Source organism: Nothobranchius furzeri, chromosome 17 (assembly GCF_043380555.1).
Source record: "Nothobranchius furzeri strain GRZ-AD chromosome 17, NfurGRZ-RIMD1, whole genome shotgun sequence".
In the NCBI taxonomy this organism is placed as follows: Eukaryota; Metazoa; Chordata; class Actinopteri; order Cyprinodontiformes; family Nothobranchiidae; genus Nothobranchius; species Nothobranchius furzeri.
This window is the reverse complement of record NC_091757.1, coordinates 27,210,811-27,233,616: the sequence shown is the minus strand read 5'-3', so window position 1 is coordinate 27,233,616 and position 22,806 is coordinate 27,210,811. Positions and strand designations below refer to the sequence as shown.

General features: G+C 42.4%; 2 protein-coding genes across 4 annotated transcripts in view; one reads left to right on the top strand and one right to left on the bottom strand.

The window, feature by feature from the left end:
- Nucleotides 1–6,441, top strand: part of slc4a5a (solute carrier family 4 member 5a) — a 48,688-nt gene extending 42,247 nt beyond the window's left edge. The window contains exons 22-26 of one of the 2 annotated variants that reach the window (XM_054731202.2): nucleotides 932–1,000; nucleotides 2,273–2,446; nucleotides 2,784–2,960; nucleotides 3,051–3,109; nucleotides 5,603–6,441. In XM_054731202.2, coding sequence (XP_054587177.1) covers nucleotides 932–1,000; nucleotides 2,273–2,446; nucleotides 2,784–2,960; nucleotides 3,051–3,109; nucleotides 5,603–5,768 — 645 coding nt within the window. In that variant the 3' untranslated portion in view covers nucleotides 5,769–6,441. Of the gene's footprint in view, nucleotides 1–931; nucleotides 1,001–2,272; nucleotides 2,447–2,783; nucleotides 2,970–3,050; nucleotides 3,110–5,602 lie in introns of both variants that reach the window. The other variant, XM_054731201.2, reaches the window with a different exon arrangement.
- A 757-nt stretch (nucleotides 6,442–7,198) lies between these two features.
- On the bottom strand, nucleotides 7,199–21,420 carry ogfod2 (2-oxoglutarate and iron-dependent oxygenase domain containing 2). Of its 2 annotated transcripts, none has more exons than XM_015971862.3 (7): nucleotides 21,088–21,420; nucleotides 17,244–17,300; nucleotides 14,424–14,534; nucleotides 14,243–14,339; nucleotides 12,114–12,238; nucleotides 7,809–8,077; nucleotides 7,199–7,719 (listed from the first exon to the last, which is right to left on the bottom strand). In XM_015971862.3, the coding sequence occupies exons 1-7, from the start codon at nucleotides 21,217–21,219 to the stop codon at nucleotides 7,587–7,589; spliced, it is 924 nt and encodes a 307-aa protein (XP_015827348.3). In that variant the 5' UTR covers nucleotides 21,220–21,420; the 3' UTR covers nucleotides 7,199–7,586. The 2 variants fall into 2 exon arrangements, with proteins under 2 accessions (XP_015827348.3, XP_015827346.3); XM_015971860.3 differs by having other exon boundaries at nucleotides 7,820–8,077.
- Between the last annotated feature and the right edge of the window lie 1,386 nt (nucleotides 21,421–22,806).

The window sequence follows — 22,806 nt, the reverse complement described above, 5'->3', positions numbered from 1 at the left end:
GAGCCAGATGATTGGCTGTGGCGACCCCAGCAGAAAAATACTTCTCCTTTTTGGTGTTTTTGTTCCACTGCCAAAAGAAAAATGAGCATCAAAATCCTAAAGGCAGTGAAATATCCTGTGTGTGTGCGTGCGTGCGTGCGTGCGTGCGTGTGTGTGTGTGTGTGTGTGTGTGTGTGTGTGTGTGTGTGTGTGTGTGTGTGTGTGTGTGTGTGTGTGTGTGTGTGTGTGTGTGTGTGTGTGTGTGTGTGTGTGTGTGTGTGTGTGTGTGTGTGTGTCTGCTCTGTCTTCTCCATCCCCAGTGAGTCGTGGAGGATGGCTGCTTATACTGAGCCAGGATTCTCTGGAGGTTTCTCCCTGTTAAAAGGGAGTTTTCCTCTCCACTGTCACTATATGCTTGCTTAGTATGAGGATTGCATCAAGTCACTGACACTAGTCAGTGACTTGATGCAATTTGCTGGGTTCCTTACATAGGAAACATTATTTCTGATTGGCTTAATGAACTGACCTGAATTGGAATGTTTATTATGTGAGTGCCTTGAGACGACTCTTGTCATGATTTGGTGCTATATAAATAAACTTGAATTGAATTGAACTGAATTGAATTGAATTAAATTGAATTGATTTGAATTAAATTGAACTGAATTGAATTGATTTGAATTAAATTGAATTGATTTGAATTAAATTGAATTGAATTGAATTGAATTGATTTGAATTAAATTGAATTGATTTGAATTAAATTAAATTGAATTGAATTGAATTGAATTGAAACTGCTGCAGGAATAGGAGAGAAGTGTGTGGTGATGCATAGATAATAAGTATGTTTATAACTGGGGCTTAGCGATGTTAATGCTCTAACGTTAACAGCCAATAATATGGGTTAGTTTTTAAATGTGAGAGAGCGGTTCCTTGATGTTTCCTCTCCTGGTTGTAGTTCATCCCCATGCCTGTGCTCTACGGTGTCTTCCTCTACATGGGCGTGGCTTCTCTCAGTGGAATCCAGGTATGCTGCATGAGTCGGTGTGGGGGTGTGGTCACATGGTTCACCCTCAGAAGGCTTGTGCTTTCATAACTGTTGTTAACAGTAATTAGGTGGTTTTTGTGCATGTTTGTATTTTATCATGACAAATAACTAACTTTTGAGTTTATTCATGATGATTAACTACAAAACCATCAAGTCACTTTTAGACAAACGTAACAGTTAGTCAGACAACCTTAAAGAGGTCCTTCACTCATATTTATTGCATCTGCAGTGGTCTCTAAAAGGAATGAATGCCTTTAAGTCATACTCTGGGGGGAAAGAAAGCTCTGGTGCGCCTGTTTCAGCATGGAGAATTCAGCTGGAGGAGAATGTAGCTTCAGACGACTCTTCTTTCCTGATATGTGGACATCTCTCTTCCGATTGGCTAACAGCAACACGACTCAACCACTGACTCTGTTTTCCCTGCGAGGTTAATGTTTTATCTCCACAAATAACTCAAACCTGGAGGAGTTCTGCTGTGTGGTGGAGTTGCTAATGCTAATGGTTAGCTTCTGCTAGCCAGCATGTTCTCTGCTGTTTTCTGGACAATAAAACAGCAACAGCCGTTGTGCGTCAGATTGGGTGAGTCAAGTGAGAGCTTCTCAAATCCTGGAGCTGTTTTCTGTCAGAAGTGGATGCAGGAGATGGATGTAGGAGACTATTCTCACGTTCACCTGCAAGAAAAGTCAGGAGTTTCTCAGTGACGGACGTCTTTAATATCAGTCAGATCAGTGGAAGAACGGAATGATCATCACAGACAGACTAAGTTTGATCACCTGAGCAGCTACTTGGATCACCAACCTGTCCTCAATAGCTGCAGCTGTAGCTCCCTACCTGTGAAAACATTTTACTGAACTGATGCCGAGATGCTCTAAAGGAAGTTCTACCTTGCTCTAATTCAAAGTCATCAAGAACGCCTCCTGCTCTGAACAAGAGCCAAACCCTAAGCAGAACATACAAAACAACAACAAACAGAACACTCCATACATGAAACTAGGTCTGATGCAGCTGTTTAGTTGTTATTGTGGACTGTAGATTTTCCAACAGTTATGCTAGACCAGGAAGGGAAACCTAATGAAACATCATCCCCACCGAGAATCTCTCCCACTGCCATCGGAACGTGACGTTTGTCAGTTTCTCTTCTTTAAGATGCACGTAACCGTTTAAAATAATCTGACGTTAGCGCTTTTTAAACTGGGTTTGCATGTTTTACACGGACCTTTAGCACCGATGCTCTTCTTTTCTCCTCTGCAGTTCTGGGACAGGATCAAGTTGTATTTAATGCCGTCCAAGCACCAGCCTGACTTTGCCTATCTCCGCCACGTTCCTCTGAGGAGGGTACACCTGTTCACTCTCATACAGATTACCTGTCTGGCTGTGCTCTGGGTCCTTAAATCCACCTTCTTAGCCATTATATTCCCTGTTATGGTATGTGTGTTTCACAGTTTGCATGAATCAAATGAGCAGCAAACTAATTCAGCACTGGCTTAAATAATTTCAGTTTTCAAGAACAGGTCATTTGATTCAGTTTGATGAAACAGATATCAAAGGGGTTTAGCAGGTAGGCTGAGACGCATGCTTCAGCATCTGGGAAACTAGAGTTTGGTTTGCTTCTAGTGAAGAAAAATAATCAAAACGAAAATAGGCAGGAATTTTGTTTGCATATAATTTGTATTTTTAAGTACATTTGCCTTCCAGTCCATTCAAACCTTGGTCGTACCTTTGTTTTGTTGTTAAAAAAGATCTTTTCTCAAATAAAACACAGATCCTGGGTCTGATGGTGGTACGAAAGATGCTGGACATGGTCTTCTCCCAGCATGACCTGGCCTGGTTGGACGACCTCCTGCCCGAGAAAGAGAAGAAGAAAGATGAGGACAAGAAGAAGAGGAAGGAAAAAGAGAAGGATAAGAAGAAAGCCAAAGAAGACGACAGTGAGGACGAGGTGAGAAACGTAAGCCTTTGCTGCCCCCTGCTGGAATATTGGATCCTGAATTGGTGTCTGCTGTGAACATGTGTGGATGCTTTTTCATAGGACAAGTACCATGGTTACCCAAACCACTCCCCCAGCTCAGAGTCAGACGTGGATCGCAGGTACTGTGTTCTAAAACTGCACATCCCCTACAAAGATCTCGCGTACCCTGATGTAGTCCAGTCTCGGTGGGGAGTCGACTTCCAGCCTGCACCCTAACACACACCTGCCTGCTCACCAGATCATTCACGAAATGTGCACAAGGGTCTGCTCATAAACATTCACACAACAATAAATGTTTTATTCTTAGTCATCAGCGTATTATTTAGTTATATTGTTGATTTTACATCACTGCCGCTTCAGCCCGACTTCCCAAACGCTCATTTCCCACCACTGTTCTGTAGTTTATCCATCTAACGCTCCTCTTCTGGTCTTTCCTTCTGTAGCTCACATCAACTTTTAGTTCATGGTTTAGCTCTGCAGCTCATGTCCTGCTGGGTTTGTCAAAACGTTCGTCCCACAAGAGACTATGGGAGTGTAGAAGCTATTTTACATAAGCTGACTCATAGATGACATTAGTAAAGCGTGTGTCAGTTTAAGGCTACATTTAGTTTTTGGTTTTTAACTCATAATATATATTTACATGTGTTTAGTGGGGCTGCACAGTGGTTAGCACTGGCACCTTGCAGCAAGAAGGTCCCTTTTTCAAATCGCAGGTACTTTTACATTTTCTCCCATTTCCAGTCCCTTTTCCGGCTCTCTCCGGGTACCTCAGCCTCCTCCTGCAGTCCAAAAACATGACTGTCAGGTTGATTGGTCTTATTGGTCTTTCTAAAATTGTCCTCAGGTGTGCGTGCGTGCGTGCGTGCGTGTGTGTGTGTGTGTGTGTGTGTGTGTGTGTGTGTGTGTGTGTGTGTGTGTGTGTGTGTGTGTGTGTGTGTGAGTGTGTGTGTGTGTGTGTGTGTGTGTGTGTGTGTGTGTGTGTGCGTGCGTGCGTGTGTGTGTGTTGCCCTGTGATGGACTGACGACCTGCCCAGGGTGTACCCTGCCTGTTTGCCCAGAGACTGCTTTGGTGTTTAATTTTCTGCTCTGTAATTTTACATCAAAGTTTTTCACATTCACATACGTAGTTTTATTCAAACTAAACTAATCTCTATTCTTATTCACTTTTGACAAAATGTGAGAAGCGATTTTTAGAAATGTTGTGTGGTATTTGTGTGAACTGACCCCTGAATGAAAGATCTCACAGCAAACAGCTGCCACGACTCGGCGTTCCTTCCAGAATGTTGCATTTTCCCAGATCAGCAGATACTGAACTCTGTTGCTGAAACCGACTTAGCAAGTAAGTGGAGGTCGCTGTTGATTTTAAATGTTTGCATTAGGGATGCAGGTGGTGCATTTACACAACATGGTTACATGTTTCCTCTGGGTCACACTTGGCCTCTCCGTGCACCTTAAGGCAATGCAGATGATTGTGATAAGCCTGTGTGACAGTTTGTGCACACGTCTCCACTGATGTCTTCTGAAAGGCATCTTTCTGTGATGTTAGAGGAAGAGAATGTGAAATGCTCAGTAGTTTTTGGTGTATCGGAAAGCCGTGCACTCATCCTTACTGCTTGTGTGATTCAACATGTTGGATTTCGGTGAATGATAGGATGATGCCTTTGTGGTTTTGTGTTGTTAGATGATTTCATATTAAAATGCAGCAAATTGGTTGTTTCTTTTTCCTCTTTGTGCTCTTTCACACACCACTCACACCTACATGGGAAGCTCAGCGTCTTTGTGAGCCAGCCTTGAATTTCACCTGCTGCATTTTTTCATTGTGCACCAGAATTTAGTTGTAATATTAACAAGTTTAATCGTTGTCCTTTGCTGGAGGTTTAGATCTGAAACACTTCCCTGCATGTCTGCATTGCTGTGAAAAGAGCATGGTTGGGTTTAGGCAGGGTGTGTAGAAGCTGATGAGTAGAAGGCAGGTTTCTACTGTGCAACATGAGAACTTTTGGCTTCATCAGACTGTTTACAGTCACAAAGTCCTCCAGTATGAGGTGCTGTTGCACCACAGCCTGGTTCACCCTTTACAGCTTGAAAGGTGCAACAATATTTACAATTTTTTGTTTATTTTTATTGAGCTATTGGTCTAATAATAATATAAGTTATATACTTACCTGTTTAATTTATTCTGTGGTTCTGTAACAACATTATAGAAACAATGAAGATCCTCCACCAGAGGGCAGTAGGCCAGTGGGTAGGCAATTCTGTTCAAGTGCCACTATCTGGCATGTTTTGGGTGTTTCCCTGCTCCATCACACCTAATTCAATGGTTGAATCACCTGTTCAGCAGGTTCAGGCATGTTTGAGCAGGGTAACAGCTAAAACATGGTGGATAATGGCACTCAAGGACCAGGATTGCCTATCCGTCATACACCATTTAGGTGCTTGAGGCTAGAAGACGTGTGATAAGTTTGTGACTAAATCTACAAGGAGTTAATTGTGGATTAGAGCTATTGGTTGAGTTGTGGTATCTCATGGCCAAGCTCCCCAGCCCCATTAGCTCCTTGGTTGGTGTTTTTTGTCCTGTGGGTGTGTCGTAACTGGAGCTTGCCCTTCCTCAGCATCACCGTCCATTTGAAGATCTCCTGCCCGTCATCTCCAGCTATGCCTATGGGCAGAGGGATGGCCTGCCCCGTGCCCCAGGTCAAGATCGAGATGGAGTCGGACTACGACTCAGACCTAGACCACCACCGGGTCCGGGACATGAGCAGTGAGACCACCTTGTGAGATGCTGGACATAGGTTCTTGTGGACTGAGTGATATCAAGCTGCCCAGGACAGAGATCTAAATACTGAAGTGAAAACTGAGGTTGTCAGGTTAAAATGATGGTTTTTAAAACTAGTGTCATCAGTGCAGTATGTTAAAACTGCCAAATATGACCTGATCATGAATGAACACCATTTTGAGATTACTCACTGCTAGCTACACATGAGCAGTGTAATAAAACTTAACCAAACCCAGATTTCGCTGTACAGTAACTTCATGGAAGTTTGTTTGTATAAAGACACATTTTAATGAAGCTATTTAAAGAAAAGTTTCCTTTTGTAACTGGAACTGATATTTGTGAAGTTATAAGAAGCAGTGCTTTCTGTATGTGTGTGTGTGTGTGTGTGTGTGTGTGTATATATAGTATATATTAGTATAAGTGTGTGTGTTAGGTGTCTGCTGTGTTGTCCATCTGTCTTACCGATCATAATTTCCCAGTTCAGGGCTAACCCTAACCCTAACCCCAACCCCAGCTCAAACTTCCCTATTGGCAAATTGGCTATAAACAAAAAGAAACAACCAAAAGGCGCTGGCATTTTTTCTTTCTGAAGTAACAATTGAATAGCTGAATCTAACAGGTTTAGATTTGAGCTCTTACTTTGAAATTCTGTTTATGAACATGCTCTGTATGAAAACTGTGAACCTATAAGAATGTACGTTTTTATGAGACGAAAGAACCAGATTCATTAAACCTTCATTAATCCAAACTGTGGCTTAGGAGACTTTTTTCATCACATGTTGGAGCAGAGAAATGTGCCGCTCTCTAGCCCCTGCCGACAGCTGAAGGGAATGATGGACGGTTGTTCAGAGCAGCTCTGGAAGTTCACTCTTTCATTGGGAGGATCGAGGACTCGGGCAGAATGCAGACGTAATTCTGACTGTCAAGAATCCACTGAGGCGCTGAACCAGACTTCTGCATGAGTCACATTTTACTAACCTGCACCCGTGAAGATTTCAATTCAGTTTATTTAGAGTCATCTCGAGGCACTTTACAGAGTTAACATTCCACTTGAACCTACTCATCGGTGCACCGAGTTCAGCTCATGAAGCCGGTTTTCCAACCCGATCCGGGACCCATTCTTATCGTCCAATCAAATTCGGCCCCCAGACACGATTTCACGATCATGTGATTTTCATTTTTTACTGACCATTCCAAAGTTCTGCCACGTCGGACTTGGCCTCACTAGTGCTGTCCACGATATGGTTTTCATCTCTATTCAGTTTGTTTTGTGTGGTCCATTTCAATGTTTTGCAAGCTAACATCTTTAAAACTGAACTTGTCCAACTCTGTGGGAGGAGCTTCACGGATAAGTTGGGACTTTTACCTGAATTAAAATTGAATTGAGTACATATTTTCTCACCTGCAAGAAAGGAACCTTCGACCAGACCCATGCTTGTAAAACAAATGTATTTTTCCACCAGTGGAACCACTTTTACACAGTTCACCCGTCCTGTTGCAGGACTGCACAGAAACCTCATCATCATCATCTTCAATGAACTTAACAGACTGGAAGGACGTGATGTGCCAGAGAGACGCTAGAGTAAAAACCACAACAGCACATAATCTGTTCCAAATTGGAGCACACTAAAACCACACCACGACAGGTTAAACAGCTTTCTACAGCTCCACGGCAGCAGCAGGCTGTCATGTCAACACACATGTAGTATTCAACAATCCATCTGTGTGTTTTGTGAAGCCATCAGCGAAGCCCTCTCCCTCCACCAGCGAAGGCCTCCTGTTGCACATGGGGCACAGTCTGTTGCGTTCTTGTGAGGCTCTCATCCAAACGACGAGGTTCCAGCGCTGACCACCAGAAACTGGCAGGGCCCCGTGCATGTGTTGGCCTCGATGGAGAAGTCCTGTTGTGACCTCGTGTTCAACCTCCGTGCACTCCGTCTCAGATATGGGCACCTGTGGGACACAGCACAACCACAACCGTCAAGATCAGACAAAACCTCACACGTAGCCAGCTCCTCTGACATTAGTCTGAAACTTTTTACCGTGGCTTCACCTGTCTCATGTCACCGAAGTAAAGGTTGCCATCGGTGAACTCTTTGCCGAGGGACACGTTAAGGGTGATCTCTGCATTGTCATAATGGTAACTCAGGTCCAGGTCTTCCTTCAAGGCATATTTGACCACGAAGGCCTTGTGGCTATCTAAAGAGTGACCCCCGCAATCTGGGTAAAGCAGTGAGGTGATTGGCTGCAAGTACTGCTCACGAAGAGGAGTCACGAAGCCCTCGTCAAAGCCCAGCTCGTTGAGAGGGATCTGTGGAGGAAAAATTAGACACAAAAAAAAAAACTAGTTTCCTAAAGAGATGCAAGTTTTCATTACTCAAATGGCTTCAGGACGTATTTCTTGGTGCTTGTTTTCTACATATAAATAAATAAAAGGGGTCGCTTGCTCCTGCCTGCTGCAACCTCTAAACCAGGAGTCTCCAACACGTCGCTCGCAAACTACCAGCAGCTCCCGACTTGAAAGTCACTCGCCAGCGAGTCATCCCGCCTGACTTCAAAAAGAACCACTTACTTTAACAAGCAAGCTGTCCCGTTTTCTGTTAAATCCAATCTAGAATTAGCTTTTTGTGGGAGTAAAATAAAAACCTGACTACTGCACTAATCTTTCAGCAAACGTTCAAGTCTGTACTAGTGGAAATACAGGGTATATACAGCAATCCTTAAGTAAAATTTACTACTTTTTAATACTTTTTTTTACTACCTTCAGAATTTTTTTAAAACCATCACAACACTAAATTGCAAGTGTTAATCAGCAACCTATTTACACATATTTTAACATATATAACATACAAAAAGAATAGACTTAGAGACTCACTGATGTTGACAATGTATTGCACATATTTATTTTACTTAGAAAATAAGCCAGGCACTTCTGTTCAGCGGTTCAGACAGTTGACCACGAGGCCTGAAATGATGCAGAACGACCACTGAATATGACGTCATCATTATGTGACCGGATATGCTAAAGTAGGGCTGCTCGATTATGGCAAAAACAACAATCACGATTATTGTGACTGAAATTGAGATCTCGATTATTTAATACGATTTTTCAATTTATGTAGATTTTTTTGTTGTTGTTTTTATTCAGTCATAAAATTGCTCAGGGCACAATCAGGGCAAAAATAAACAAAAAACAAGATGATCACTAAAATAACTCCTGATTCCCAGTATAAAAAGACCAATATACTTATAGCTCATAGTTTATGACCCAAGGGCTATAGACCTTGGTTTAACTCATTTAAGTCTAACCAGTACAGACCCAAATACCAATATCTTGCAAATACTGACAACAAGAATTATACAGTGGCATTTATAACAAATAAATGTAAATAAATTGATGTTCACTAAATTTTGCATAACATTTATTTAGTCGTGTCAAGGTGCTGTAGGAGAATACACTAGCACCGTGTCCTCAGAGAGATTAGTTATTATTTATCAGCGACAGCGTGAGGAACTTATTTCTACCTTATTTATAAACTATTTATTTACAGGTCCATCAGTTAAGGTAATAATTGTCCCAACCACAGCTGCAGCCCCACCCCCCAACCGGTCTCACAGCAATCAGGGGCAAGCTGCTTGTGTGTTTAGCACACCGCACACGCACATTTTGCCGTTTTTATCGGCTCAGGAGCCCGCAGGTTCGGTGTGTGTGTCACTCACTCTGGTTTCTCCAACATGGAGCCGGCTCCGAGAGCCGTTTCTTTAGCGACTGACACATTACTACATCATTCCCTTTCCTAATGTCCTGAAGAACGGTCCGGAGCGCAGGCGGAGTGTTTAGCTAACCTGCAGGAAATGTCAACGACAGTTATCCAGAAAGTAGCTAAGGGTTACCAGAGATGTTTCTGAGGTGTTCGCTAGGTACTTTTAGGATTTAAAAAGTCAAGAAGGGGGTCTGAAAAGCTGTTGGAAATAGCGTCAAAGTCGCCAAGTTGGCAACACTGTGAGGAGCGCTTCATTTTTAACTCAGGGCACCGCAAGTGGGAGGAGCAAATAATCGGCTTGTTTTGTTTTTATAATCGTTCGAAACATTTCATTCGGAATATATTTCTATGTCGATGTTCAGAATACGACACCTGATAGTCTGAAAAAAATAATACCTAATTTGGAAAAAATAATACCTCTGAGACCAAATTTAACACTTTTAATGGCCTTAAATTTGACTATTTTTATTTATCACTTTTTAATACTTTTTAAAACCCCGCGGACACCCTGAAATACGCAGATTCATTGTGAGGGGTTACCGCAGCACGCGAACGCAGCTGGAGCCGTTGCTGGGGTAATGCCGGTTACACAAATCTGGCCTAGGTTTAAGAAGTCCAATGTTGAGCAGAAAAATATCCTCATTGAAATACTCTGGGCAACAATATTGTCCTATCTGAGAGTTAATGCAGATTAAATGCTGTTGGTTTATTAAGGCATGATGAACACAGGCTTCCACACCTTCTGGACATCTTCTGTGGTTTAGTTTCAGCTGATTGTCCCATTTAGTAACGACTGTGAGACCTCTCTCTCTCTCTCTCCCACTCGTTTGATCCAGAGGCAGAGAAAATGGATAAACCTCTAACCTTATTTTAATATTGTCAACAAAAACACAGCAAAGCATTGTTCCACCTGCAGTTATTCACTAGAGAATAAAACTTAATTTTCATATCCAAAAAAACTCCATAAAATTATTCAATGAATCAGGAAAGCAAGAAGAAATGTTTTTTTTTTACTTCAGTTCAAACTATTTAGTTTTGTGTTTTCATCACATTTAGCTTGTGTTTTATTTAAAGTATCTCCAGCTTTATTCCTCTAATGAGGATTTTTGTGTTGCATTGATTGGAAAATTTACCTCCTGGGACCCAAACTTGTATTTGGAGAGATTTAAAAGCAAAAACATTTCTAGCCGTTAGATTAGTCGACTGTAATTAATGGAAACAAAATTACAAAAATTAAAATACAATAAAAAAAAATTTAAATAGAAATGTTGTCAATATCCCCCCAAAAAATGAAGAAAGACAACAAAAAATAATTAAGATTAAAATATCAAGTGTCTATAAATAATAACAAAAAGGTCCAAGTAGATGAGAAAAGAAGCCAATGTCCACTTATGTGGACACGGCCCCAGGAGGAAAATGTTCACATGACATTCTGTAGATTTTGGGAGTGTTTGTTCATTTGTGACAAGATAGCTGACCGCTATGAAAAACTGACATTGCTGCTTATGGCAGGAACCGAACAGGAACAGGTTAGCTGTAAAGTGATGTTACGGATCCGTTCTAAAATAAACGTCTAGATTTGTATTTGATCATCTGAAAGTATCCGACTAGTTAAAAAACCGAATATGTTCCATTTAGTTTGAGTTTCTAAACAGGAATGTCGCTATTTGCATCGACGTACTGAAATACGGAGAAATCAGCTTGTGAATACGACGTTAACATAAGCTGTACGTTCTTCGTTAACTTTGTGGAGCACATCGCTGCGTACATATTAATCACATCCACACGTGGAAAGTATCAGTGTAATAAATCGTAAGGCAGTGGCTCTTCTGTACTTTCTTTGTGTACGACTCCCATCTACCTGAATCCTCTTGCAAAGGCTTACGACTCGGCCCGGCCGCTCCGGTCATCACAGGATCGTCGGCTAGCAGTGCCTACACCACGCTCAGGACAATCCAGACTCTTCTCATGCATCGTTCCACAAATGTGGAATGACCTTCCAAGCACTACCAGAACAGGAGCTTCCTTTTCAATTTTCAAGAAACTCCTGAGGACCCTGCTCTTCAGAGAGCATCTACTTAACTAGCACCCTCCCTGCACCCGTCCCCCCTCTCTACCGTCCACTCCTTGTTCCCTACTCTCCATGACTGATGTCAATGATTGTTGTTGTTAGCCTCAAGGGCAACATGCCGATTATCACTTGTAAGTCGCTTTGGACAAAAGCGTCTGCTAAATACATAAACATAAAAGTAGCTAATGGGACGTAAAGGTTGGAGACCCCTAACCTAGACCTTCTGCGTGAGGTCCCACAGGACCCCAATCCCATCACAAGGCTCTACCATGGACTCTGTTACTATTTAAAACCACGTATTGCATTTCATTTTTAAAGTATGAATTATTCCTGACTGACATAAACATTCAAAGAAACCCCTGCCTGTGCCTGCTAATTCTAATTTTACATTTAATAATGTATCCACGGTAAGTCAACACACCGAATGATGACACAAGAACACATGCATGTTAGTAACTGAAACATGACCACTTTTTCAGAAACTTTAACCGGTTTAATAAGCAGTGTATTACCCCATAGTGGTTCATGGTGTTGGGCCTTCCTGTAGGGGCTGATGACTGCTCAAAGTGTTCCAGCTCCTCAACCAACTCTTCACAGAAGTGTTTCTCAAACACAGGTAAACGATACACCCTTGGAGCTTCAACAGAAATGGAGATTAGTGTGAATATATGGCTGGCTTACTGGAAAAGTCTGCACATTAAGTTAAGGCAGCACAATATATCGATACAAACAACAACAGAGGCAATAGAGGTGCTAGTCAGAACATTAGAATATCAGGACAAAGTTGGTTTATTTCAGTTATTCCATTCAAACAGTGAAACTTGTATATTAGATTCATTCATTACACACAGACTGATATATTTCAAATGTTTATTTTTTTCATTTGATGATTATAATGGACAACTAATGAAAATCCCAAATTCATCATCTCAGAATATTAGAATATTGTGAAAAGGTTCAATATTGAAGACCCCTGGTGCCACAGCTAATTAACTCAGAATGCCGGTAAAAGCCTTTACATGGTTTCTCAGTCTAGTTCTGTAGGCTACACAATCATGGAGAAGACTGCTGACTTGACAATTGTCAAAAAAACGACCACTGACACCTTGCACAAGGAGGGCAAGACACTCCCCATCCCCCCATCATCGTTGACTATGGCTTTTGTATTTTTACTGTATGGTTTTTAATTATTTTTACTTGTACTTTTCTATTTATTTTTTATCTACCATGTTGTTTTTATCCTTGTGTTTATGTGCTGTCCAGCACCTTGGGCCTCCGATAAGGTGGTGGCAGGTGCTATATAGATGCTATATATATATAAATCTGATTGAGTGATTATCTTATTTTTATCTTGTATGTTTTAATCTCATCTGTTTTGCTTTGGCGTAAAGCTAACTGTGTGTCTGTTGCTGCTGCCTCTTGGCCAGATCGTCGTAAATGAGAATGAGTTCTCAGTCGACTCATCTGGTTAAATAAATAAAATTAAAATAAAGTTTCCACAGTCAGTGACGGTGTGGGGTAGGGCTGGGTGACATGGCCTAAAATCAATATCACGATATATTGAGGATTTCACCTTGACAACGATAAATGGATGATAACTACAGGTATGTGCAGAAGCAAAAGTTGTCCTGAATGTTACCAATCTACATACATCTTTTCATTTTTTTATTATCAAATTTACTGACATGAGAAAAATGATCTTGATAAGAGTCAGAAATTTGGATAACTATAAATGTTCGATTTATTGCCCAGCCCTAGTTTGGGGTGCTGCGTCATCTGCTGGTGTTGGTCCATTGTGTTTCCTGACATCAACGTAGCCGTCTACCAGGAAGTTTTAAAGCACTTCATACTTCCTGCTGCTGACCAACTTTATAGAGATGCAGATCTCATTTTCCAACAGGACTTGGCTCCTGCACGCTGTGCCAAAGCTACCTGGTTTAAGGACCATGGTATCCCTGTTCTTGATTGGGCAGCAAACTCACCTGACCCTAACCCTATAGAAGATCTGTTGTAAAGAGGAAGATGCAATACACCAGACCCAACAGTTCAGAAGAGCTGAAGGCCGCTATCAGAGCAACACGGGCTCTCATAACACCTGAGCAGCGCCACAGACTGATGGACTCCATACCACCCCGCGTTGCCGCAGTAACACAGGCCAAAGGAGCCCCAGATAAATATTATGTGCTGTACATGCTCGTACTTTCCATGTTCAAACTTTCAGCTAGTCAACATTTCTAAAATTAATTTTATTGCATTGGTCTTAATTGATATTCTAATATTCTAGCATATTGAATTTCATTAGTTTTCAGTTATAATCATCAAAATTAAAGAAATTAACATTTGAAATATATCAGTCTGTGTGTAATAAATGAATCTAATAAACAAGTTGTGATAGTCTAATTTTACGACCAGCCCCTGTCGTTCGTATTATGTGTCACAATTTAACAAAAACTGCAAAACTAAAGAATTGTCTTATAAAAAACTAATTCTATCAGAATCAAGGGGAGTAATTACAGCTCGACTTTCCCAATCAAATGTAAGACTTAGTCAGGTGGAATGTGTTAACTTATTTCCACCACCAGAGGGAGTCCGATCTTTTATTAATTTGCCGTAGAAGAGCTGACAGCGCTCTCGGGCTCACCTGCCACTTTCAACAATAATAAGAGGCCTTCTTTGTTGGCATTCCTGCTTCGACAATACTCCACAAGCTGCTTGAATTCTGAAGTGAGGTAGGTCTCCTGAGGAGAGGTGGCATGCAGGTGAGGTCTCAGCAAGATGCTAATGGTACATCATTAACAGGGCTATCAGCAGGAACTAAGTACCTGCAGACGGTAGACGTGATGATGGAGAGGCTGGTACATGCGCTTTATTGCAGCAGCTCGCTCAGCAGATGTGACGGCTAGCTGTCTTCGTCTGTCCACTTCCTGGGAAACCTAAGCAGGACAGTCATTCAGTGAAGGCAGCGTAAATGTCAAATAGATATTTCTCACTTCTCAATCACAACTCCATCAGCTCAAGTTTATTTTGTCTGCTTTCCATCTGCACACTTAGAATTCCAGGTCCTGATCCTAATCTGGATCATGATATCCTAACTAATATTCCAACTGGAGCAGCTGATGTTATTCTTTAGGTGTTGTGGCTAATCTGATCTGGGCCCTTTACACATTGTTTTCTTACTGATCCATGTGAGAGAAGAGTCCAGGGCCATCACCTAGCCACCGTACTTATGCACAGGTCTGTACATTTTTCTTGCACAGGAACAATTTTACACACAGTGCTGCATTTATCATCTTGTACTTGTCCCTGATCATGAGAACGGATCTGGCCACATGTACTAACAGCATCTAGTGGTCGAACAAGGGAGCAGCAATACTGAAGGACTCAAGTCATCCACACGTGTTCCTAATCCATAAATCATTTTACACAATAAGTAGTTATGTCTGTGTCGCACAATTGGTGTTTGAACCTAAAAAACACACACGGCTGATCTTGGGTTATTGAAAGATTTGGCAGAGCGTTGTACTTCTGAGGCTATGCGTCTTCAATCCAAGGTGACCAGATATTGCTTCCTGAAGGAAGTCTTTCTGGAGCTATGCCGTGATTTGGGAACCTTTGTGCATTGACAGACAAACTGCACAAATCTGATTTCAGTCCATTATCAGTTACTGACAACTTTAGGATTTTTTTTCCCACCAGGACCTTCAAGCGTGAGACAGCAGACAGATCAGGCATCAGCCATCGATGCAACATTAGGTTCATTACAATATGGCGCACAGGAGGTGGTACACAATTCAGTTCCGCAAAGCAACACGCGCCATGGTATCTCAATGAGCTAGTTCAATCCATTCTATATGGACTGAAATGAAGAGACAACGTTGGATGGGTGGATTTGATCCTCAGGTACTAATCAGAATCAGTTCAGGTGCAAACACAACACAGAGTCATGTGACTGGAACAAAGCTGCTGGAGTGGGCAGGTCTACGATTGTCGTTCATGAGTCCGACCGCAGAGGAGGAAGAAACTTTTTGTGGCAAGAAGTTCTGGTACGAATGGATCGGAGCCTCCTGCCAGATGGGAGCGAGTCGAAGAGACCATGGTATCTGACCCTAACCCTATAGATGACACGGGTCAGCTGTTATCCAATCTGCATGCCTCAATGTCCTGGAGGTGTACAGGTCCTGTATGAAGGGGCGTTTGCAGCCAATGACCTTCTCAACAGAGCGTACAACATGCTGCGGCCTCTTCTTGTCCCTGGTGGTAGCTCCAGCATACCACATGGTTATTGAGGAGGTGAGGATGGACTTGATGACTACGGTGTAGAACTGCTTCATCTACTGTACTGGTGAGGTTGAATTTCTTCAGCTGCTTCAGGAAGTTCATCCTCTGCTGGGCCTTTGTTATGACGGAGGTGATGGTGGGCTCCCATTTGAGGTCCTGGACGATGGTGGTAGCCAGGAAGCGACATGAGTCCACCAATGTGATGGGAGTGTCAGACAGGGTTATTGGGGGGGGGGGGGGGGGGGGGGGTGCGCTTCCTCAAGTCCACAACAATCTTCTGAGTATTTAGCACCAGCTTGCTGCGGCTGCACCAGGACACCAGTCATTCCTCCATTCTGTAGGCCGACTCATCCCCGTCAGAGATGAGTCCGATGATGGTGGTGTCGTCTGCAAACTTGATAATCTCTACAGACTCATGGTTGGAGGTGCAGCCATTGGTGTAGAGGGAGAAGAGCAGAGGGGAAAGAACACAACCCTGAGGGGAACTGGTGCTGGTGGTTCACAGGTCCGAGAAATCTTTCCCCAGCCTTACTTGCTGCTTCCTGTCCATCAGGAAGTCAGTGATCCACCTTCAGATGGGGTCAGGCACATTCATATGGAACAGTGTGACTTGGAGGTCTGGGAGGATTATGTTGAAGGCAGAGCTGAAGTCCACGAACAGGATCCTGACGTAGGTACACGGGGAGTCCAGGTGCTGCAGGATGAAGTGTAGAGCCATGCTGATGGCATCATCTACAGACCTGTTGGCTCTGTAGGCAAACTGCAGGGGGTCCAGGATCAGGAGGGGGGGCTGTGAGGGTGTTGAGGTGGGGGAGAACCAGGTGCTCCAGTAACTCATGACCTGAGATGTCAGAGCCACAGGTCTGTAGTCACAGAGTCCAGTGATCCTTGGCTTCTTGCAGACAGGACCATGGTTCCTCAGCAGACATATAACGGGTCAATAGAACTTCGACATAAAGGACAGGTGAAGAGCCACACGGCAGCAAGATGAATACGCTGCTAATGGCTAATGTTTGTGTAGCTTTAGCCCTCCGCTGCAGGTCACAAGTTATATGGCTGATAAAAGTAGAAAAAGTTGAGGACACGGCGAATGGCATCATTCAAAATAAAGGACCGAATAGGTCAGTCTTGTGGATGTAGAGGAGAGCGAGTCTGAAGAGATTGACCTCAAACATCATGCATGTAACATGTATTTCACTCCTCTACACCACATACTCCTGAACTTGAAGACAAAGTCCAGACTTAACGCACATAGATCTCAGCAGACTAAACAAATCAATCCCTACACAACAGATTGCTACAACAAGAATTTAAATTTATTTTCTTTGAGAATAAATCATGTAATGTTATTTTTGATGTTTTACCTTTTTGAGTACATCTTCAAACTGCTGGTCCAAGACGCAGCCAAGTCTTAGAAGCAACTGAAATAAGAGATCAAACATAAGCAGACATGCTGTGCACCACTGGGCGCAGTTTAAATTTTTAATATTTGCTTTTAAAGCTCTGCTTGGTCTTGCTCCCCTCTACCAAACAGAGCTACTCTCATACATCCTCTCCAGGTCACTAAGGTCTGCTGATCAACAACTCCTCCGTGCTCCTAAAATGAGCTATAAAGCTCAGGGACAGCGTGCGTTTGCGTACGCTGCACCGAAACTGTGGAAAGCACTCCTGCTGTCCGTGCGCCAGTCTCATTCACTGGTGCAATTCAAATGTAGCCTGGAGACTCATTTTTCATCTAGCTTTTGGCTGATGAGCGTGTTCTTGTGCTGCATTTTAGTTATTTCTGGTCTTAAATTTTTGATCTCATCGGTTTTTCTGACAGTTAAACCTGCACTCTCTGTATGAAAGTGAATCTCAATCCTGTGGTTTTATAACCAAGTTTTTACTCTTTGCAGCACTTTGGTCAGCTGATACGCCTTTTTTAAATGTGCATTTACAAATAAATATGGTATGGTGGAGTGCAGAGGTGTGGACTCGAGTCACATAACTTGGACTTGACTCGAGACTTGACTCGAAAGACTTGTGACTTAGGCCCAATCTCAATATTCACACAAGTTTAAATATTTTCAACTTTTCATCGCCGTCGCTCAGACGAGGACCAATCAATGGAGGTGTCATTCACTGACCAATGAGCGGACAGGATGCTCCATAAATCTCCGAGGAAACATGGAGGAGAAGTTGATACTTGCTGTGACGGATTTCCCAGCACTGTACAATATTTCTACCAAAGAATATAGAGGTATTTACAAAAAGGCCGCATAACTCTAGCAGCACTTTGTGAAAAATCATATCTACCATTATTTTAACTCTAAATCGCTTAACGCTTCTACTGCGGTTGTGTCGGCGCAGACACAAAACGGCTTCCATACTTTGAACTACCGTAACTCTTCAAACGTTTACGCACTCAACGTAATTCCAACGGATTCTGAAAGCTGAGCCTCTACGCTTTCCAGTGGTATACAACACATTACGGTAATGTTACGCAAGTCCCTGCCCAAGAACCATGAAATGATCACACTTCCTCGAGGAGAGGAGGAATTGTTTTTGACGCATATTTTCAACTTCTGTCCCTTCTACTGATATAAATAATAAATATTTTCGGTAAATACAATGGGGCAAAAAAGTATTTAGTCAGCCACCGATTGTGCAAGTTCTCCCACTTAAAATGATGACAGAGGTCAGTAATTTACATCATAGGTACACTTCAACTGCGAGAGACAGAATGTGAAAAAAAATCCATGAACTCACATGGTAGGATTTTTAAAGAATTTATTTGTAAATCAGGGTGGAAAATAAGTATTTGGTCACTTCAAACAAGGAAAATCTCTGGCTCTCACAGACCTGTAACGTCTTCTTTAAGAAGATTTTCTGTCCTCCACTCGTTACCTGTATTAATGGCACCTGTTTGAACTCATTATCTGTATAAAAGACACCTGTCCACAGCCTCAAACAGTCAGACTCCAAACTCCACTATGGCCAAGACCAAAGAGCTTTCGAAGGACACCAGGAAAAGAATTGTAGACCTGCACCAGACAGGGAAGAGTGAATCTACAATAGGCAAGCAGCTTGGTGTGAAAAAAATCAACTGTGGGAACAATTATCAGAACATGGAAGACATACAAGACCACTGATAATCTCCCTCGATCTGGGGCTCCACGCAAGATCTCATCCCGTGGGGTCAAAATGATCATGAAAACGGTGAGCAAGAATCCCAGAACCACACGGGGGGACCTGGTGAATGACCTGCAGAGAGCTGGGACCACAGTAACAAAGGTCACCATCAGTAACACACTACAACTGCAGGGAATCAAATCCTGCAGTGCCAGACGTGTTCCGCTGCTGAAGCCAGTGCATGTCCAGGCCCGTCTGAAGTTTGCCAGAGAGCACATGGATGATGATACAGCAGAGGATTGGGAGAATGTCATGTGGTCAGATGAAACCAAAGTAGAACTTTTTGGTATAAACTCAACTCGTCATGTTTGGAGGAAGAAGAATACTGAGTTGCATCCCAAGAACACCATACCTACTGTGAAGCATGGGGGTGGGAACATCATGCTTTGGGGCTGTTTTTCTGCTAAGGGGACAGGACAACTGATCCGTGTTAAGGACAGAATGAATGGGGCCATGTATCGTGAGATTCTGAGCCAAAACCTCCTTCCATCAGTGAGAGCTTTGAAGATGAAACGTGGCTGGGTCTTCCAACACGACAATGATCCCAAACAGACCGCCCGGGCAACAAAGGAGTGGCTCCGTAAGAAGCATTTGAAAGTCCTGGAGTGGCCTAGCCAGTCTCCAAACCTCAACCCCATAGAAAATCTGTGGAGGGAGTTGAAAGTCCGTGTTGCTCGGCGACAGCCCCAAAACATCACTGCTCTCAAGAAGATCTGCATGGAGGAATGGGCCAAAATACCAGCTACTGTGTGTGCAAACCTGGTAAAGACCTATAGTAATCGTTTGACCTCTGTTATTGCCAACAAAGGTTATGTTACAAAGTATTGAGTTGAATTTTTGTTATTGACCAAATACTTATTTTCCACCCTGATTTACAAATAAATTCTTTAAAAATCCTGCCATGTAAATTCATGGATTTTTTTTCACATTCTGTCTCTCACAGTTGAAGTGTAACTATGATGAAAATTACTGACCTCTGTCATCATTTTAAGTGGGAGAACTTGCACAATCGGTGGCTGACTAAATACTTTTTTTGCCCCACTGTATGTTTCAGGGGCGGCTCACTAACCTGGCACTGATTAGTATCAATCTCTCAGTAGGGGAGCAGATTTCATATGACATTATTGATGACTTTGCATCAAGGTTAGGTTTTAATTTTAGTTTGTGTTTTCTGTTCTAAGTGCAATGCTGTAGTGATTATCTTTAGTTTGTTATGTGTGAAATATTTTTGCTATTTAGAATATTTATTATATATATATTGTTCATATATTCTTAATATTTAGTTAGTTTAGTTGTTTTTGTATATTTGAGTCTATATATTTTGATACAGTATATAATGTATATTGCTTTACATTCTGACAACTTCATAGTAATTAATGTAAATATGTGCAACTTATGTGCAAATGAATGTTCAATAGTCGTTCTAATAAAACATGCCTGTTTGTAGAAAACATGCGTGTGTGCGTGCAGGTGGTGTGGTGGTGGTGGGGAGGGGGCGCTCAAAGGGGACCTCGCCCGGGGAGTAATTCCATGTAGAACCGCCACTGGGCGTTGCGATCACAAAATAGTTTATTTGCTAAATAAGTCACAGTATAAACAATAAGTACAGTAACTTTGAAGATGCTCCCGTGAATGGGGAAACAATTTTTGACGGGGGTAACTACTTTGGCACAACACCGGGAACGCGCAAATGAAGGGCGCAAGGGTGCAAGTGCAAGTATTGGGATTGGGCCCGAGTCTGTCGAATATCCAACGTCAAACTAACTCCACCGAGGTCCAGAAGGCGAATAGATGAACACGTGTTAAAAACTGTAACTTATTTGTCCTCTGAAACATCTCTTTGATGAAGCATGCGGATAAGAAACGTGTTTGTTGTATATTTTAAAGTAGTCTCGTCACTCAAAAGTTTGCTTCGTGTGGGGCTGTGTGGAACGGTGCGCGTCCCCGCGACAAGGCACGCTCCTCTCGTCAGGGAAGCTTTTCTCGGCACAACATCCCGCCATGTTTACCACAAGTAACCAAATCGTAATTACTCACCTTCTGGTAGTCCCGCCTGAACTGCTGCCCAGACACGTAGCGAACATGAAGTTTGTAGTCATGCAGGAAGATATTATCAGTTGTGAAGCAGCTACACAGATAAAACTGAGGTTCCCTGTCTGTCTCGGTCATCTTTTACCATAAATGCTCAAACATAACACACAAAAAAGCATTTCCGGTGTCTGAGTTCCCCTATCGAGATGCATACCACGCCATGGAGTCAAGTAAAAAAGGTAAACCATAAACGTGGACGGTCCTCCAGCAAATCAAACACGTCAAAAAGAGCGTGCTCAGTGCACAACTGTACACTTGTCCCATCACCCTACCAGTATATCTACGGAAGCCGTGAAAGTAAAAATAAATAAATAAATAAATAAATAAATAAATAAAGGTCTGGTTCATTTTCTTGATTTCATGTTAGTTAATTGTAAATTCAAAAGACGTTTTTGTGCCGTGATACTGTAGACCCTACCAACTGCTGTATTTTCAGATTGCAATAAAAAGTGTAAAAGTTAAATATGTTTGCAGGAATGGACAACTGTGGAAGCCAATCTCTGCCACACTGTCCAAAACAAATTACCCCTGTATCATACGGGTGAAATATGTTTCTTTACATGTCTTCTAAAACTCATAAGATTGAACATTCTGTCATCGAGCTTGTTCAGTGACTGCTGGAGATAGGCACCAGCCTGTTTCAGTGAACTGAAGGTTGCCCCCCCCAAACTCAGTGATGCGCCTGCAGCCTCTCGGAGTTCCTGCTGCTCTAAACATTAAAATAATCATTTCATTTTCTGTTCCTCACTTCTGACTACGAAAATAATTTGTCTGTTTGTTGCAACCACCAGGTACAAAATCGAACTTGTTTTTTATTTTACTATTTTTCTGTCTTGTCTGTTTATTATCTTCCTGCATTTCCTCTCAATCCTGAAGAAAAACAGCTACCTGGCTTCATATACATTCACCTCATGAGTTACCTTTGAACTGCAGTTCTAAAAGATCTACCGTCCACAAAAATAGTGGAGTGCGCGCTGCGCGCCGGCCACACCGGTTTGGTGAAGTCACCGTAGGATGAAACAGGTGATGTGCTTGTTCCGCAGCAGCGAAACAAATAAAAGATAGAAAACATGAAAGGATATGAGCCGACATAAACGATTGTGTGTTAAATTTGTTTTTGAGGTGGCGACATTTTGATAATGTTACTGCGGCCGTGCTCAGGACGCATCTGTCTGGAGTGCATCAACGATCAGAGCTTTGCACCTCTCCGCTCAAAATAATCCCTAGAGAGTCCACATAAATAATTTAATATAAGCAGTACCAGGATCGTTTTCAGGCTTAAAAATAGTCTACGGTCCATCTTCCCTAATGTGTTTGTGGCCCTTCGGATTTTTCTAACTCTACCAGTTACAAATTGTGAAGGGGAACGATCATTTTCACAAATGGCAATAATAGAAAATGAACTGAGAACAACACTAACTCAACAGCGCCTCAGTGCACTGTCACTGATGGCTATTGAATCTCAGCTTGTCAGGAATCTGGACTTTGATGACATTGCAAATTAATTCACTAATAGAAAGACCAGAAAGCATTTTTTCTGAAGGCAATGGAGGAGACCAACAAGAGGAAACAAAAAGAAGAGGAAGGAGCCAGGAGTCAAGAGGAGGAAGGAGACAGGAGACAAGAGGAGGAAGGAAACAGGAGACAAGAGGACAAATGAGACAA